Source organism: Artibeus jamaicensis, unplaced genomic scaffold (assembly GCF_021234435.1).
Source record: "Artibeus jamaicensis isolate MK-2021 breed Jamaican fruit bat unplaced genomic scaffold, CSHL_Jam_final scaffold_625, whole genome shotgun sequence".
In the NCBI taxonomy this organism is placed as follows: domain Eukaryota; kingdom Metazoa; phylum Chordata; class Mammalia; order Chiroptera; family Phyllostomidae; genus Artibeus; species Artibeus jamaicensis.
In genome coordinates this window covers 1,773,872-1,793,283 of record NW_026522051.1, presented here as the reverse complement: position 1 = coordinate 1,793,283, position 19,412 = coordinate 1,773,872, and the positions used below count along the sequence as shown (strand labels likewise).

General features: G+C 45.5%; 1 protein-coding gene across 1 annotated transcript; it reads left to right on the top strand.

Annotated features, from left to right (window-relative positions):
• Nucleotides 1-1,033: 1,033 nt before the first annotated feature.
• NTMT2 (N-terminal Xaa-Pro-Lys N-methyltransferase 2) lies at nt 1,034-18,375 on the top strand. Its single transcript, XM_037167416.2, has 4 exons — nt 1,034-1,291; nt 11,736-11,911; nt 17,144-17,393; nt 18,060-18,375. The coding sequence occupies exons 1-4, from the start codon at nt 1,042-1,044 to the stop codon at nt 18,329-18,331; spliced, it is 948 nt and encodes a 315-aa protein (XP_037023311.2). The 5' UTR covers nt 1,034-1,041; the 3' UTR covers nt 18,332-18,375.
• The last annotated feature ends 1,037 nt before the right edge of the window (nt 18,376-19,412 follow it).

The window sequence follows — 19,412 nt, the reverse complement described above, 5'->3', positions numbered from 1 at the left end:
GCATTCACAAATTGAGACTATGAGCCGGTTTAACAGAGGGGCACTTTACAAAGTGCGGACAAGTGTAAGGAAATGCAAGGAGTAGTGGATTTCTCTAAGGGTTGCAACAGCCTGGTGCCTCACTGTCCCGAAGCTGGAGCGGTCAGTTATCAGAGCCAGAAGAGAAGACACCCCCGCCTCCCCCCGACAGGAGCTCTGACTTTCCACCTATGAAGCAGTTAGCCTCTGGAGTCTCCACAGCGAAGGTGTCAAGAATAAATGGCTGACTGGCTCACCCCCCAGGTGCCTGCAGGCACTACCCATGGGATGACCCAGAGGGCAAGAGAGTCCCCTGATACTGTAAGTGCGGCTCAGCCTCCAGGTCACACAGTGACTGGGGGTGCACCTGGAGGGACCCCCCAGTCAGAAGATACCCAGCCCAGAAACAGAATGAGCACTTAGGAGGAAAGTCACATCACAATGGGCAGAGAGGAAGGAGCAGGCTTCCCTGACGAGGTGTTGTTTAGAGCAAGCTACATGGGAGAGTTTGCTAACAGAAGGATATTTAACACCAGGACAGGCTTTCATATAATTGTGTCTCATGAAGACCCTTCAAAATGGAAAACACATACCCATCTCTAAGAGATAATTTGGGTGAAATCGTCCTGATGAAAGGAGGGTGGGTAGCTAAGAAGACTTTGAAGGGTCCTTGTAACTTGAGGACTCAGTGCTCCAGGAGGAAGGGATGAAAATCAGGGAACAGGATCTCTTGCAAAATATTCGCGACTCTTTGAAATGGAAATGAGGCTGCTCCAATTTAGGGATCGGAGGAGAGCAGAGGGTGAGCGTGTGAGCAGCGGGAGGTGCTCTCTTCCCTGGGGGAGGCAGGCTCTGCTCAGCCTGTCCTCATCTTTACTTAGCACCTGCTGGCCTGGAATGGTGTCACCCAGGCAATCAGACAGTTGGGGGTGCCAAGAGCGTGACCTCTGGTGCCAGCTACACCCTCCCCCAACACCTCATGACAGCCTGTCCTGATATAGAGGGACAGGGCACTGGTTTAAAATGACAGTCTCAAGTTCATGTGGGAAGAGAAAGCTAATTCAAAGAAGCAGCCAGGCAAGCTTCCTTTCTCTTGGAATAATATTATCCCCCTTCCCCATGGCCCACCTGGGAGCCCATTTTGCCTTTAGATCCCGCTGGCAGAAGACGGACGATGAACTCTGTCGACATAGCATGTCCTTTATCCTTCACAAAGCCATTCGCGATGACTTCTTTCAGAGCTATCTCTACCTGCTGGAAAAAATCCCCCTGGGTAAGTGAGTCACAGACACTAGATAGGGAAGGGGGCAGGACTGCAGGGGCTGTGTGAGGTTGCGGGACTTCCGGAAGGGCACTTAGAACAAGGACACCTCTAACGCGGGCACGCAAAGAACCCACCAAGGTGTCAGTGTGCTTAAATGTGTCAATGACATTCCTTGTGGAGAGTGCAAAGGCCAAGTGCTGTCAGGCGACTCGGGTCTCTATTCCGGGACTTCCACGCACCCTCAGGCGCAGTAATTTGCTTTTCTGGATGTTGGCGAGCTGAGTATCAGGCTTACAGACACTCAATTCCGTGTTTAAGAGAAAGGTGGGAACATGGGGTAACTCAAGGGCGAGAGTACTAACGCGGTAATCACGTCAACGAGGAGTTAAAAAGCGAGACTAACTAGTAGTAATAGATCACTGTGTCCTTGTGTGTGTGCACACGTGTGTACATGCTTACACATGCCACACGATCCTTTAACAGACAGTTTACAGGGAGCAGATTTTTAGTTTGGTCTTTGAACATGAGGAAAAGAAACTGGGGCAGCCGTGTGTCTCCTTTTCGGTTCTTTCCTCTGGTTTTCAGGGAGTTAGACAATAGGGCAATAAAAAGCTTATCTGGTTTGTCTGCACCACTTTCCTTGGTCTCTGTGAAAGTGGTCACTTCGGGGCACTCTTAACAGCACTGGAAAGGAAATAACTTCCAATTAGGGAGTGAAGTATCCGCCTTTGATTTATGCCTCCCCCGGCGAGAGCAGAAACAGTGGGTATCAGTCCCGGGCTGTTTCCTTAAGGTAGCCTGAAAGCCTCATTGTGCACGTGGGGTGGCCGGGGCTCCAGAGGGGAAAGGCACCACCTAGCCTTGGAATTCCACTCCAGAAACTACATGCTAGCCGTCCGCCAAAGCCTCCTTTTATTTAAAAAAAATCGCCATTTCTGAGGCGATTTTCACTTCTAGGCATACAAATACTGTCCTCCCACGTGTATATATTTCTCATAGACCCTCGCAGCCGCACTAGGGGAGTGTGGGGCGTCATTATCTGTTTCCTCTGCTCCCCCGGCCCCTTCCTATTTTTTCAAACGAGGAAGAGGAAATGCCCAGGTGACAAGATCTCGCCAAATGCCCAAACCCCAGGGCTCCTTCGGGTACATTGATCGCACTGCTGGTAAATAATTCTCTTAAAACACGAACTATGATAGTGGATAAGGGGCAGATGACTGCCACATTTTAAAAACAATGACTAGAGAGAAAAGGAACTCGTCTCTGCAAGTAGTTAAGAATGAATTAAAGAGTAAGAGTAAAACAGCCTTTCCTGAAAATTATTTGGGACAAATAGAGAATAATTCCCATTCGGCCTCGATCCTCTTTTCGCTGCCTAGAATAGTCATTTTGACTTTATACCCTTTGTAAACGTGCTGGTGGCTTATCAATGATTTCCAGCCCTTTAGAAACAACACTTACTATTCAAATTAAACCTCCAGGCAAAGTCTTCCCTGGAAGCCGAGAGTAAAACGCAGGAAGAGTGAGGTTTTTCCGTGATCTCGCTCTAGCCTCCCGGCCTCCCCAGTGACCCCGGGGCATCTGGGTGGCAGCTCCAGGGCTCCATAAACACAGCGGGAAAACCAGGAATTGACTCTAAGCCAAAGATGACTCCGTTTACCAAGCTGCTTTCCCACAAGCCGGTCCTGCTCCTTTTCTCTTACCCAGTGACTCAGCCCAGACAGTGGCCCCGGAGACTAAGGGCTCTAGCCCCATCCCAAGTACCCCTTTGATTTTAACCACCCAGGGCTATTTTAATCAGTATGGACCAGCCTCGTCTGCAATAATAAATTAGCCCTGAAATCTCAATGGCTGAAGATATAAAAGTTTGTTTTTTCACTTTACTACCTCATTCCAACGGGCATCGCTGGGGATGCAGGGGCTACGCTCCACGTAGGCATCCAGGGATCCAGGATGATAAAGGCCCCGCCACCTGAAATATCACTAGTCACCATGGCAGGGGAAGGCAAGAGCTAAGGTTTGTCCACCAGCGCTGACATATTTTGTCCCAGAAAGACATAATTGCGTCTGTTTAGAGGTTATTTCCCAGAATAACCTCGTCCTGTACCCCTAAGAGCAAGGGTGCTGGGCTGTGAGAGGGGTGCATGCATTCCTGGTTGCTAGTAACTGTTTATGCTGCAGGGGGAACCCTGGCTTTTTAGAGATAGAAACATCAGACATTTCCTCTTCTGGATCAACTCAGTTATAATCAGTGCAACAGGCCATACGGAGCTCTGAGTGTTCCGTGCCCTGGAGAAGATTCGAACATGGACAAGACACAGTCTATGTTCTTCAGGATTTTATAGTCTGGTAACGAAGACAAATCTACAAGTAACTTTTTGTTAATCCTCGAAAGCCTTAAATTGAGGGTGAAGGGTAGGCAGACTCCCAGCTCTAAGAACACTCAGAATTTTTGCAGCTTTTCCTCTTCTCGTGGCAAAAACGGAAGCACCTCTGAAGTAGCCAGGTCCATAAGCTCTGAATGGCACAGAAAGGAGACAGCACACAGCCCTCGTCTGCCAGTGTGACTGTGCCCAGTGGCGAGGCTTCCCGGAACCCCGGGTTAATGTCCCCAGCCCTTGGCTTTTCTCCCCGGAGATTCTACCGTGTATTCAGGGAATGCATTCACACGTCATTTCCCCTCCTGGACTCTGGTTCCCGTGAGAGTTGAGACTCACCGATTTTGTCCTCCTCTGTACCTGCGTGCTTACCATTCACCATGGTTCCTGGCACATAGAAAGAACTCAGTCAATCTCTGTTACACTGATTAAATGCCCCTTACTAATAACGAATGGCAGGCCACCAAAGTCCTGAGTTCAGACTCTGACAATGGTGTTGAGAGAGAATTCCCCTCTGTAAGTGACTGGAATCTCTGAGCATCATTTTGCTCAAAACTGCAGGTCCGTCGGAAGGATCAATTGCAACCAATTAGATATGTGAAAGTACTCAGTGCTCAGTACCATTAGTTTTTTCCCTTCCCTTCCTTGGAGACAGGCCCCTCAAAGTCACTGCACAGGCTTCCTCGGGACAGGCTGCACAGAGACGAGGAGCTGAGCTCACTAGGGGGAGTTTCAGGCTGCAGCCCGATTTGAGCTTTTCCATGTGGAAATACAACTCGGCCAGTGGAAGTGCTCCCGCCCTCGCTGCGCTGGGGCGTTTTAGACCTGCCTTCCCCTCCTTTTGATGGTTTCAAGGCTCCATAGAAGTGAAAATAAAGCCCTTCTTTTAAAAGGTCGGGGAGCCTCTGCTCTGGAGCCTGCACAGAGGGCTTGTTGTTCGGGGCGATTAGGGGAACAGCGGTGGCTGGCCGGACTCTTTGATTCCTCCTTTCCTTCCTTCCTCCTTCTGACGGCCCGTGTGCGATAGGCAGCCAGTCTCACAGCAGCACCCGCCGCAGCGACCTTGGGTCATGAGGACGCTCACTGAAACAGCCCCGGCTCCAGTCTCCAGTGGAAGACCTACGGGCCCCAGGTCTTCAGAAAGGAATGGGAACAAGCCCGTCACTGTTCTCAGCATTTTGCATACGTGATCCCAATTACTCCCTACAACGTCCCTATTAGGTGCTGCTGCTACTCCCCATCCCACCTCGTATCTGAGGAAGGTTGCACAGAGGTGCGAAGCAACTTGCAGGAGGTCGGTCACTTGGGGGGGGGCAGGATCAGAATCTGGGCCGTCTACCCCCCAGAGTCTGTCTTTTTTAACCACACAATCAAGCCGCCACCTCCCAATGTAACGGGCAGTGTGACTCCTGGGGGCAGTGACACAAGTCTTACCACATTTTTTGATGGGACAGGAACAGTCTAGGGAGAGCATTGACTTTCTACTGAGATCAGCAATGAGACAGGCCAGTGAGGAGGGTCTTAAGTTATACCAGCCTACACTCAGTTAGAGGCTTGGAGTGAATGCATTTTCTAAAGCTGGCTGTTTGCGAACGGATGGGAAGGCAATTTATATAAATCTCCAGTCTGTGTACCGGTGCTGGAAGGAGCCTGTCTACAGACAGCCCCGTCAGAGATGGTCATGCACGTTACTCCTCAATAACTCTTCTAGCACTAGCCACGGCACACTTCTGAATACGCAGAAGTCATTGACTATGTACAAATTAAAAACTGAGCAGGAGTCTACTCCTCCTGGGCATTGTTAAAGGCTTAGTCTAACATCGCCTTTGGAGTAGTGGCCCCATGAAATTTAACAGAAGGAGCCAAGGCTTTGTGTTTAAATAGGGACGGGTCAGGACATGGCTACACTTACTTCCATGGGATACTTTTGTATCTCCACTCCCCCTTTGGTAGCATCGCTGTGTGGAGCATCAAAGGAGACAGCGTGTGAGATGATATGAAAGTGCCCAGCACAGCGCCCGGCACGTAGATGGTACCCAGTGGTTAGCAACCCCTTCCATTCTTACCCCTTTTTAGAAGAATCAGTCACCGAGGGGAGATTAAAAACAAGGGTCACCCACCTGCCATCACAATTCAAAGCCAGAGTTGACAGAAAATATGTCCCATGAGACACTTGGAACTTCCCGAGGAAACCCAGCATGCAGCCCCTGGCATTCTGCAAACTGAGTTCATCCTCCACAACTCGAGGTGCAGTTGATGCTGTTTCAAATGCTTCCTCTCACCTCCACAGTGCAAATGCTGCCAGGTCCTTTTCTTTCTCTTCGAAGAAATGGAGAAGCAGATAATTCCCCCTTTCACTTCGCAGACTTTCAGACAGTGTGAGATGGATGAGATGTGGGTTTGGAGTTCAGCAGACCGGGGTTGAAATCCCCACTGGGTCACTCCCTGGCTACTCAGTCCTGGGTGAGTCCGTTGATCCCTCAATGTCTTGCTCTCTTGTGTAGATACAGCGTTTATAAGACAGACTCAATTAGCTATGCATGTTTAGCATTTGTAGTGCCTGTTTGATCCATTATAGTCACCGATTTTTAATTATTTGGGTATGCCTAATGAGGACGATGGAGATTTCATAAACTGTCTGAGTTGGGAGTCCTGTGTGCTTTTGCCAGCTGTCCCCTACAGCCACTCGCTGCTTTGCCGAAGCGTGAGACACACTGGACACTGCCCGTTTACTCAGTGAACGTGCGAAGGAGGCTACTGTGTGTCAAGCCTAATAGCAAGTGCTGGGGTGACAAACGGGAGACGCGCCCATCATTCCAGTGGAACGTGCAGTGACAGACGTCACTACGGGGTGTGGTTGAGAGAGGCACAGTGCAGGCAGGGCGGCTGCCGAATCAGAAGCGGACTCTTCCCACATAGAAGCTCCCCAGGAAAAGTCTCCGGGACCCCTGCCTGACAGCAGCCTTTCACACTTCGACGACGGTAGATCAGGCGGGGAAGAAGCAGGGAGTCAGGAAGGCGCTCTGCCGGGGGGCGGCGGTGAGACCCGTGGCGGGGCTGCAGGAGACCCTGGCTGCGGGGGCGAATTTTCCCTCCCTTCCCACCTTCGTTCACCTCATTTGTGTCGAAGCCTGAAAAGAATTTAGGAAACACTGAAGTAGCCCTCACTTGAAAAGGAAAAAGCGTTCTACAACGTTGAGGGTAGGCGGTGTGTTATCTTAGAGACAAGAAGCACCACACACCTAAAGCACATGGGGAACAAATGAAACCTCAGGACTCATTTGGGACTCTCGGGACAGTCCTGCGACCCCACAGTGGCAACTCTAGCATTCTGGCTCACCCAGACCTCCGGATTTCACCAGAAACACTGATGAAGTCCCCTTTCCACCCTCCCCTGTGGGTGCAAAAATACATACGAAGGGTTTTTTTAAGATTCCACATATTTGTAAGATCTCACATTATCTGTCTTTCTGTGGCTGACTTATTTCACTTAGCATGATGCCCTCACGGTCCATCATACTGTTGCAAATGGCAGGATTCCCTTCTTTTTAACGGCTAAATAATATTCCACGGTATCTCGATCCTTCCTCCCTTCCTTCCTCCCTCCCTCCTTCCCTCCCTTCCTTCCTTCCTTCTTCCCTCTGTTTTAACCACTATTTCTTTAATGATGAAACTGAGAAATGCTCACCAGCAAATCTCTTTTATGGAAGGCTTTACCTTTCATAAGGGCAGTTCCTAATTGGACTTTTCTTGGAAATAAAAGGCTCACTTGATGCAATATTCTCTCTCAAATCATTTCCAACTCACTGTTTCAGCCTCGCCTGTCTACCCTCTGGAGATGCTGAGATCGATTTCCAGTTGGCAACCAGGTCTAACACCTGAAATAAAGCCCAAAATAGCTACTATATCCAACCATTAAAAAATAAAGAAGATACTCAGCAATGATAGACACATAGCTATTAACACCATTTTTCTTAGAGAACTCATGGATCTTTATTCTTACTGGGGGCGAATGAACTTGTACTCTGCTCTCCTTTCTGGAATAAGTGAACCATTGGAAGGCCTCTGGGAGCCTGGTACATAAAGCCGGTCGAGAAGTAAGTAGTACAGAAAGTCAAGAACTAAGATAGCTAGTCTCTGTCCCAGGCTACCCCAAGTTGCCGAGACTTCGCAGTCCTATAGGAAGAGCCACTCAATGCATTTCCATGACAAAGAGGAGAGAGTGGATGGCTGGTGACCTTACCTGAGCCCACCGACACTGCGACAGGGACTATCAGGAGGGAGCACCGGGGGCTGGCCACGATGTCTATCTTTTTAGTGAAACGCTCCTGTCAATTAGGTGAAAATGGGAACTCAAGCCCATAACCATAAAAATGTGCCTATTGAGTCTGACCCCTGCTGAGGCTGGCACTCGCTTGTGGACTAAACATTGCTGGTATAATGGCCCGCTCCCATTTCCAGATTAAGGGTTTTCGTGGACTCCACCGACGAACTGACTTAAGCAGGTGATGATGAGCGTGGCGGCTGCGCCACTCTGGGTGGATCAGAAGAGCACCAAGCTGCGGCCTGTCTGTGATCCAAGCCCGCATCCCCTCTGGGAAGACTCCTTTAACTGTGACTTCCTAGCCTGGGTTTCTGAGACATACGGAGGAATTCGGAACAGCCCTGTTACTGGGCTGGTGACACTTGGTTTTTGTCATCCCTGTGGAATTTATAAGCCTTTATTGAGCCACCTGCTGTGTACACAACACTTTACCAAGTACGAGGGAAGAAGTGTTGGTGTGGTCAGCGCTTCCCAATGCTTTTGAACTTGAGGACTTTCCTCTTAATTCCGTGTTTTCTCAACCAATAGCTAACTTGTGTATAAGATGGCAAAAATCATCCATATATTTATTAATGCCTTAAAAAGATTTGTATTTTTAAAATAGTAATCTGTGTACAATAGGTTAATGCATGTGGGAACTTCAGTAAATACTTTTAGCCTCTAGAAAATGACGTGCGTGGGGATCAATCCTTATATCCCTTTCAGCAAATTTATGACCATTCAAGGACCCAAACATCGGCTCCAATGGCTCGAAAAGTTGGGAACTACCGATGTAACCCCACAGATGGAAATTACAATAGAACATTTCCATATAAGTGGTGTTTATTGGATTTTTAACTTTTAGAATCGAAATTTGGGCCTATGTAATTGTTGTTCCATTCAGAGCCAAGCACAACCTCACGATCTTGGTGTTACCTGAAGAAAGATGTTCCTAGTTAAGGTTAAATAGATTCTCTTTTCTTAAATTCCTGCTACTCAAACGTATGTCATATTTTGGTTTGCTTCATATCCTGATCATAACATTTCTGTGCTGTTGCATATTTTGCTTGGAGCTTTCAACAGTCTTTCATTTTTCATGGTTGAGATTAAAAATGCATCTTCTGTAGGGTATCACTGTCTCTTCTTACCTGTCCTGTCTTATTGTCCAGAATCCAGTTCATTATACTTCTTGAAGATATTGTTTTTGAAGCCTATGTTTTCTGTTGTAATATAAACTGATTTCTTTCTAGATCTGATAAATATCTGTGATTTTGGTATTTCTTTTCATTGGACTCCTGGCTTAATTTCATCTTTTGCCAAATATCTTCTCTTTATTTTAACCTTCACTGGGCTGAAATATAGCTTCAAGGAACTTCTGAGGAACAAATCCACAGCAGGTAAATATTCTTCCACATTTGACTGGGGATTCAATTCTAGCTTCAAAATAATTTTCCCAGAGAATATTAATGACACTGCTCCATTATTTTCCAGGGTTTCTGATGAGATACGTGTTACAAACCTGATTCTAGTCCTTTGGCCACAGGGTTGCCAGATAAAATAAGATGCCAGCTAAACTAGAATTTGATATAATCAACTAATAAGTTTTTAGTACAAGTATTCCCCATGCAATGTGTGATATTTTGAGCATGCTTATATTAATAAATTATTCATTATTTATCTGAACTTAAAAACTAATTTTGTTCTGCTCCTGATCTAGCTATCTTCTTAGTTTGCTTTTGTTTTAGGTGTGGTTGTTAATAACTGTGAGTTTGCTGTCCTTTCACTGTTCATCTTTTTATCTTCTTTTTCTTAGGTAAGTCCCTTTAACATTTCATATAATAAGGGGGGAATAGAACAACTGTAATGGCATAATCAATAAAATATATTAAAAAAACACAAAAAACTAATTTTGTATCCTGTATTTTTATTTGCTAAATCTGGCAACCCTACTCTAAGGTCAACTACTATTTTTCCTTTAAATATCTTTAGAATCTTCTCATTACTCTCTGCATTTTGAAATTTCCTAAAGATATGTATAAATGTGGCTTTTACTTAATTATTGTTATTTTTAGTCCATGCTGTTCAGTACTTGTGGATCTTACAATCTCAGCTCTAGGAAGTTTTCTTCTGTTAGTTCTTTAATAATTTTCTTCCCTCCGTTTTCTCTGTTTTTGAGAATCCTAATCACCTTGATGTTGGGCCTCCTGAATTAAGTTATTATAGCTCTACTCTTTTTATTTCTGTTTTCCATATCATTTTTGGTGTTTATGTCCTGATAAATGTACTCAATATTATATTCCTAAATTTCTGGTAATCAAAACTTTAATTTCTAAGAAGTCTTTGTTATTCTTTGAATGATCATTTTCTTGGCATCTTGTCTTTGACCTATGGATGTACCATTTCTCATATCTCTCCAAGGATATACGAGTTTTTTGTTTAGCTTTGGTTTAAATTCACATCCCTTTCCTGGGTTATTTCTATTTCCTTTGGGCTCAGGTCTATGTTTTCGTTCAGGTTGCCAAGTTACCCCATGTTTTTGGAAATCACTGTTTATTCACAGGACTAAAGGTCAGGGTCTGTGATTCTAGGTAATGAAGACTGTTTCCCTGATTTTTTAAAAAATAGAAGAGACCTTCCCAACCCCCACCTCCAGGATCACAGCTGTAATGCCTGTTGCTTTTGGGAGGGGGCATTTGTCCCCTCACTGGTTGGTATGCAGGCAGATTTTTTTTTATCAGCTTTTACTTCCTTTTGCAGCTGTGCTGAGTGGCAAGTTCTTTAGCATCACTCCGTGTGCCCTTTGTCTTCCAGGAGTTTAGTTTGTTAAAATCATGAGTCCATCAGTGGTCCCTTCTCATTTTCTTCACTGTTATGGGCGAGATTTATTAAAGCAATTCTGGGGTGGGTATTGGGAAGGAGGGGGAGACAAATGTATTCAGCCTACAGTCTTGAACCAGAAATTCCTCCCTTTCATTCAATCTCTATTATTTCCTCCTGAATGTGCCGTAATGAAAATATTTTTATCTTCAAGGATGCATTTTGGTTTATAAAACACACTGAAATATTTACCCTTCAGAAATTGGAACCCACATTTTTCTAGAAAAATAAATGTCTTAAAATAATATATCATACGGTTTCTGAAATCATGAAATGACATAGTGTATCATAGTATAACATACCTAGTCCACTACCTAGAACAAAATAGTTGCTCAACAAATATTATATCTCTTTTTATTATTTTGTTTTCAAAAGATAGAGCTTAAGCACATTTTCTATAATATTGGTACTAAGAAGCGTTTGGGTATGAGTTGCTTGAAGAAGAGGTGAAAAAATAGCTCCCCATAATCTACCTTGTGATTAGAAGTGGGAATTAATGATTAGACTCTCATAAAATGTTTGGAGCTCTAAGATAAAACTCACTGTAAAACTTGTGGCATTGTGTATTCTACGATAGCAAACGGTACTAAGCTTTTTTTAGTATAGCGATAAGCTATAGTTGTATTAAACCATAGGATATTAAATCATGAAAAATGTCACACGATTACAATGTATACATGTATAACAGAAGTTCAGAGAGGTTAAGAAATTTCTCCAAGGCTACACAGGAAGTGAGTCATTGAACCAAACTCAGATGCAGGTCTTCTGACTTCAGACCAGTATCTGTTCCATTGGAGCATGACGTGCAGGCTTTTAGGAGGAAACCAATGTGTGGTAAGATTGAATTTGCTCTGTCATATGAATATTAATAATATTAATATTATTTCATTTGCAGTGAAATTGTATGCATTAACAAGTCAAGTCATCAATGGTGAGATGCAGTTCTACGCCAGAGCTAAACTTTTCTACCGAGAGGTTCCAGCTACAGAAGAGGGGATGATGGGAAATTTCATTGAACTGTCCAACCCAGATATCCAGGCCTCTCAGGAATTTCTTAGGAAATTCGTTGGGGTGAGTTATCCAACTTACAGCTTGATGAAGAGGCAAAGTCCTCGCAAACATTGAGCTCACGTGCTTCTGTGTGGTTAAGCTGTGTTGAAGCCCGGGGGGTGGCACAGCCAAGAGTGTAGCTGAAAAGCCTGCTTGAAGATGTTCAGAAACCCCACTCAGCATTTCACCCTCCTGAGCACCATCTAATCGCTCGTGCTTCAGGGAAAGGTGAGCCAGCAGAGATGAGAATACATTTTGGAGGTTAAGAAGACATCTATTTTAGAGTCTCAGAGGAAAGGGTTGACAAGCAGGTAACTGATGGGAGATCATGGCATTTAGGATCTTGGGGTGATTTAGTGATTCTCTCCAATAAAAGTTTGATGTGGTGAGGGAATGCATGCTTATGTTTGGTTTAAAAATGGTAAGTATGGTAGAATCCCTTAATAGTACTCTATACATACTTTCAGACCTTGTCTTGAAAGAATGTGATCCTTTTGTAGTCCAGTGTTGCGTGAAACTCCATTTTCTTACTCCAGGTCATATGGAGACAGTAGAGAGCAGGGGCCAAAATCTTGGGCTCTAGAATCACAGGGTCTTTTTACTTACTGTATAAGCAACCTCGGGCTTGTTACTTAAATGCTCTGAGTCTCAGTTTTCTTACCTCCAACCAGAGCAAAACCATGGAACCTGCCTCAATGGATACATGATGATCAAATGAGATCATATGTGCCAAGAGCTTGCCTGAGTGCACATAATTGTTACCCAATAGGTCTAATTCATTGCAACTAATGACAGTAACAGTCTTACATAAAACATACTCATTATATTTTAAGGAGCTTCACTTTGTTGTTAGAACGATATTGCTGCTGTTAGTCCCACTGACGACGTCAAGTCCTAATTGGCAAACAGGTTTTGTTTCAATTCATGATGAAGTCGTTTGTTTGAAATTTGGAGCTGACTTTATCCTGATAAAGGAAATATTGTAAATATTACAAATATTTGGGGTTAGGCTGTCGGCCTACTTAGAAGTATAAGAAGAAGAAAACCCTCAGCGTTGAGGTGAGGCTCACTTTACAGCCAATCTCCCCGGAGCACGGGGTGCCTGTGTGGAGAAGACAGGGTCAGGAGGGAGTGCTGGCCAGGACCAAAGTGTCTGGACATCAGCTGCAGTTGTAGGGACTGTGGAGCTGGGGGTGACGGCCAAGGCTGTTTATGGGTCAGCTTAACTGGAGTATTTGTAGACCTGTCAGTGACGGATTCCACGGGGTGCTTTTCCGGAGACGGTCGTTCGCTTTGCCAAGCCCTTTAGAACTACCTTGCATTTACTCTTTACCGTTCCGGGAGGCAGGTCCTAGTATTATCCTCTTTTTCACAGCTGTGGAAACTGAGGCCAGGGGAGGTTAAGTAAGTTGTCAAGGTTATACAGCTGGGAAGAGACAGAGCTGGAACTGAAGCCCAGACAGGTCTGTCTGGCACCAAACTGCCTGCTCTTAACCATGACACATTTTCTTCCATTTGCCTCATGAAGCAAAAGAAAAACATCCCTGCTTTTTCATTTTTTTTTAAGTGAACCACAGACTCTCCTCCAGTCTGGCAGAGAGCAATGCCTCCTGCTCGCCTAGTGGTGAGGCTGACTTTGATCCCACAGCATTTCAGAGGCTTAGTAAGTTAGTAATCCGGCTGTCTTGTCACTCTGTGGAATGCCAAGCTGACCGCAGGGATGCTGGTCAGACAGAGCCCGTCCCCACGCCCACGGGCTGGGAAAGGAAACGGCCTCGTGTTTGCATGTTTATGTTGGAAAACACAAGCTGCTCTTTTCAAACCAATACGATGAGTCCTTCTTAGTAGACAAAACTCATTGTGAAGCTGTGACCTCTAAGTGCAAACATGGTCTTTGTGAAAGAATGATATTTCGGAACTCTGACTGTAATAATCTGCTGAATGAGCATCCAGGTCAAGATTCAAGGGGCAAGAGAATAGGAGGACCATGCCTTATTTTTGTGTCAGCAGGAAAGGGCAGATGGTTTAATTTAAAGTTTGGCTTCAACACCTAGTGACCTGGGATGGTGGGAAACGGTGTTTAAAATTGTTACAAATAGGTTTACTTTTGCAAATTAATGGTATAGAGATGACGATGCCCATGGCACAGCTGATAACTTTCCTCCGTTTTAGCTTTCTGGTGGGGAGGGGTAACGATTTGTAAAAGTTACCAGTATTTGATGGCATTTCTCTTTTGCTCTTTCTCAGAGATTGTACAACTAAGAACTTTGGGTCTGGCTTGTTATACTTTATGATTTTTGTACAGTAGCCTTTAATACTTCCATTTTAGTTTTACACTCCGCTGGGTGAACTTGAAATAATGTTCTTCCAAACAAAATAAGTGGCAGAATCAAAACTAAAATGAAAGTATTTTAATGGGCACAATCAACAAGGATGGAAATAACAGAACCTCTTGCTTTGAAGTCACTCGGTGTATGTAGTTCTGGCACATGCGTTGAAGGGCCTCGGGTCCCGATGCAATCACAGCTCTGGACGGTCACTGTGTCCAAGAGGAGCTGTGTGAAGATGAGAGACAGAGAGAGAGAGACATAGCACCAGTAGACGGAGGCAGTTCCAGCACGGAATGAAGAGAACTAGGTGGTAGTGGCGAGAGGCTAGAGGTACACTGGATCTAAGTGAGAGGCATCTTCTTCCATTTGTAAACAGCCATCGTTTCGAGAATCAGTGGAGTCAAATATCACACGTCTAAACTGGTGAAAAATAGAAATCAGAGTAAGGGATTTTTTCCAGGGAGTTCTGTTTCAAACACCTCATTTGTCTGGGCATCGGGTTTCTTTGCCCAGATAAGTAGGAGAATTAGACAAGAGTGTTAAAAAACTCCAGGGTTGTGCGGAGACCCTTCGAGGGCTTATCAGGAGAACAACAGGGAGGCTGAGCATGGGGGGCCCTTCCTCACTTCGACCAGAGAAGCTTCAGACGTATCTGTCCGTTGGGAAGAAGGAGCACAGCTGCTCGAGTCTAATGAAAGCCTCTGGCGTATTGTTCCCAGGTCTCTCTGCCTCACTGGTCCATAGTTCCGCATCCAAGACCACTCGCTGCAATCATGTGAGCCGCATGAGCCATAGAGCCTGCTGGGCTGGTCACGATAAGGAAAATCTGTAATGATCTCTAAGTGAGCACACGAATTTCTTCTAGTTCTTTTCAGTAGTTCACAATAACGTCCCTGTTCTGCCTCCATCCTGTTTGTTATGAATTTACTTGGAAGATGCTTCTTTTACAGCCTTCCCAACATAACCTTGGGCCTAGGCCTCTTTTCTGAATTGGTTTAGTTGAAGTTAGAATATCCGAACGAGGGAGGTGGTACAATATAAGTAGGAATGACAAATGGCTTGTGTATTACCATGTCCCCTTCCCATACTCAAGGCAGACATCACTAATCAATCTCCCTCTTTCCTGTTGAGTTTGAATGCAGCCTTAGAATTCCTTGCAACCCAGCATGAGACAGACACCCCCTATGAAACCAGAGCTGGTACTGCAGATGACAACTCCCAGAATGAACTGGCTGGCCTTTGAGTCACACAGTTCCCTGTTCAGATTTAAGTTCCGCCATTAACTGTGGGGCATTAGAAATCCAAGTTTCCTCACCTCCATATTGGGAAATAATCATTGTCTTGTGGGACTGTTTTGATCATTGTAGTTATTATGGATGCAAAAAGCTTGCTATATATAAGCACTCAATAAATCATGCATATTACCATCCCTTTTGTAAAGAAGCTACAATTGCTTCACTTTTTCTTCCTCATCACACTTTTCTCGCTATGAGGAAGTCCTTCCGGGTGGACTGAAAAGCACATTTTTGAACGTGCCTTCTGCTCATACTTTACCTTTTGATTCTTAGCCAAATGCTTTTAGTTTCTGAGAAATCAAGAGTAGGCCTTTTCCTTAAGATCTTTACTGGCAACTTCAAGTATCTTGTTACTAAAATTTCTAGGACAAAACCTATTCAACAGCCATCCCGATTATAACCAAATCGATCAGACCAGTGGAATCTTTGAGACATGGATAGATTTGTATAGATATTTGAGAGATTCAGCTGGTCATATATATGTACATATTTGTATATATTACTTTTTTTAAAAAAACACCCAGATTTTATTTATTTATTTTAGACAGAGGAGAACGGAGGGAGAAAGAGAGGGAAAGAAACATTAATGTGTGGTTGCCTCTCACATGCCCCCTACTGGGGACCTGGCCTGCAACCCAGGTACATGCCCTGACTGGGAATTGAACCAGTGACCCTTTGTTTCTCAGGAGGGTGCTTAATCCACTGACCCCCACCAGCCAGGGCTGTATATGTCACTTTATAGAAGCAAATTGCAGAAAGTTTATATTTGTTGATTTCCTCTTCTTTCACCATCTATCCATCCTTCACCCTCAGCAAATTTAATGTATAGACATACTTTAAAAATGTAGAGGCTTTTGTGCCCAGTGGATCATGCAGTTTCTGGCACAAATGCAGAAAATGATTTCTAGCATGAAAAGATGCAGTAGATTTTGCTGCAACCACCTTTCACCCACCTGAGTGTGCGGTGCACCACCAGGGCGGGGTCTGCAGGGGAACCCTGGCCCGAGAACGAGATGGTTAGTGTCCCCTCAGCTCAGGTCCCAGGAATCGCCCTCCATACTGGGAGAGTAGGTGATGTAGGGAACCCCAAGATCCATTTTGAAAAAACTAAAGTTTCAAGTACACCAAATGAACTGAAATGTGTTCACGGAATGAATTTTAAAAGCACGTCTGAAACTCAGAAGGGCTGTGAGTGCTTCGCTGTGTAAAATAAAGTAATAAGCTGCAGGGTAGGTCTATTTAGTTGGGGGTTTGGCCCAAAAGGACAGTTCACAAAGTTCTATTTTCATAGGGCTTTCGATGATCTATTTCCTAGGAGGAAATTACCAAGTTTTTAAACCTAAAACGTGATTTCCTAAAATCCTATTTTGAAATTCTTTTAAAGACCTGTGCTTGGAGAATATAAAGAAAGTGAACACTGGAAATGTCTGTGTACTTTCCGAAAAGGTGCTTGAATGTTCTATAACATGGTTATGGTACTTTGTGCCTATACACGCTTGTCCCGACTCATTGAATAAATACTCTGAACATAGTGCATCTGAATACATGAAATTGGTCTAAATAAAGTTGACTTGGAGAGGTAATTGGAGTGTCCAAGACTCAGAGTGGGTGTCTGTGCCTTTGCGTAGGGGCCCGGGAGAGCTGGGACGGACTGCGCCCTGGACTGCGGCTCTGGGATAGGCAGGGTCAGCAAGCATGTCTTGTTGCCGGTTTTCAACAGCGTGGAGCTGGTGGACATGATGGAATCTTTCCTCCTCGAAGCCCAGAACTACCTGCGGGTCCACGGGGACAAGGTGGAAAACTACCACTGCTGCAGCCTGCAGGAATTCACACCCCCGCCGGGGAGATACGATGTCATCTGGATTCAGTGGGTCTCTGGTTAGTCCTGCAAGGCCTCCTCTCTCCCCACAAAAAAGGCAACATTTGAGGTTTGGAGGAGAGGGAGTGAGGTTGCAGCTGTAGCTGTGCCTAGAGGGGTTCAGCTAACCCTTAGGGACTGCTAAAGAGCTCTGCTCCTTCTGACTCTGCCCCTAGTATCCTTTTTATAGCCTGACAATTCCCATCCATAGGGAAGGAGTGCCTGGGACCACCCTGAATCTTAGAAGAAACCTAAATACTTGCAAAACTTTAAAAAGTAGGGCCAAAAAAGTTTATTCCCATTTATTGACAAAACCAGACTTTCTTAGATTTAAATTCTTAGGAAGTGAGACAACGGTGAATTAGATTTTTGTCCTTTGCGTGTGTCAGAGATACAGATGAGTGACAGAGTTGGGTTGGAGAGGACCCATGGGGTGGGCAATAGTTTAGCTCATGCCCAGGAGGTAGAGAGACCAGGTAGTATAATATCTATTTTATAAGCAGGGCACTGGGCCCCTCAAAGAGGATAACTGTCCTCTAAATTCTCAAAGCCTCTTGTGGCAAAAACAATCCAGGCCATTAGAAAATGCATGAACGGGTGAAATGGTCTCCTCCTCCTTCCCTACTCACCTTCTCTCCCACCCACCACTTCCTCCCGTTTTCCCCTCAACTCGGCCTCATCTGTAGGGTACCTGACTGATAAGGACCTTGTTGCGTTTCTCTCCCGGTGCCGAGAGGGCCTGAAAGAGCACGGCGTCGTCGTACTGAAGGACAACGTGGCTCGGGAGGGCTGCGTGCTAGACGTCTCGGACAGCAGCGTGACCCGGGACACGCACATCCTCTGCAGCCTGATTCGGGAGAGCGGGCTGGTGGTGCTGGGCCAGGAGAAGCAGGATGGCTTTCCGGAGCAGTGCGTGCCCGTGTGGATGTTCGCACTGCGCGGCGACACGTGCCGCTGACCAGCGGTGGAGGCGGGGGCTAAAGTGCACAGTGATGCTCTGGGACGCAGGGGCTCCCCTCTGGGGCGCACAGTCACTCACGGAGGGATGGCGAGAAGGGACACAATACGTGTCTGGAAACAACTGGTGGTGTCCTATGTACAACCGCCACTAATTAAAGAAGTTCATGCAAACACTCTGGATTTTCCGAAAGATAAATGAAGCGAAACATCCGGGAAAATGCCTGCTGCATACCTGAACTGTACACGTGTGTACACGGGCACAGGAAAGGAAGCAATGCGCACGAGTGCCACACGGCCTCGGCCCCTGAAGACTCGCACTGGAGAGGCCGGAGTGAGGTCTGACCCCCTTTCCCTGCCCTCGGCCAGGTGCGCTACACTTCCTTCCTCTTTGGGACCCCACTTCTCCCCCAGTTAAGAAGATACCAGTCAAAACGTTCTTATGAAAACGAGCCCATTACTTAATTTTGTCTTTAGTCCTTCTCTTGACAGGAAAAGTACATGGTTTCCCTTTGTGTTTTGGGTCAGTTCACCACCCAGTGACGTCATTCATATGCATGTGATCTGATGGCCGAAGGCTGCATTTCCGTGATGGGGAAGGGTCTCCTTTCAGGAGAAAGTGTCGTTCCCTTGAACTTGCAGCTGTGACCATACAAGTCAGTGTCACTGGTAATGTAGTTTTAGCCAGCGGCTCCCAGTGCTGCGTGCTTCCTTGCAGTGCTCCTGGTTCCCTGACTGATACGGATGCACATGGGAAAGAAAAGGGAAATGATAAACTTGAAACGTGAACTGACTGGATTAATTTAAGGCACTGGTTAGCTAAAAGCTTTCACAACCAGGTGTAATTCAATGTATTATCTTTAAAACACACCCACTATCTTCGTGTTGAAGCATACACACTTGTATTCCGATCTATACATATGTTTGCTATTTTGATGTATAATGAGTCTTCTATGGAATACAAAGGATCTGTTTACATGAAGAAGGTGTATTGCATGGACGTGCTACCACCATAAAACCCCCATCGGCGCGGCCTAGCTCTAACTCAGAGGGAAAACAAGCGTCCTAAAACATTCACTACT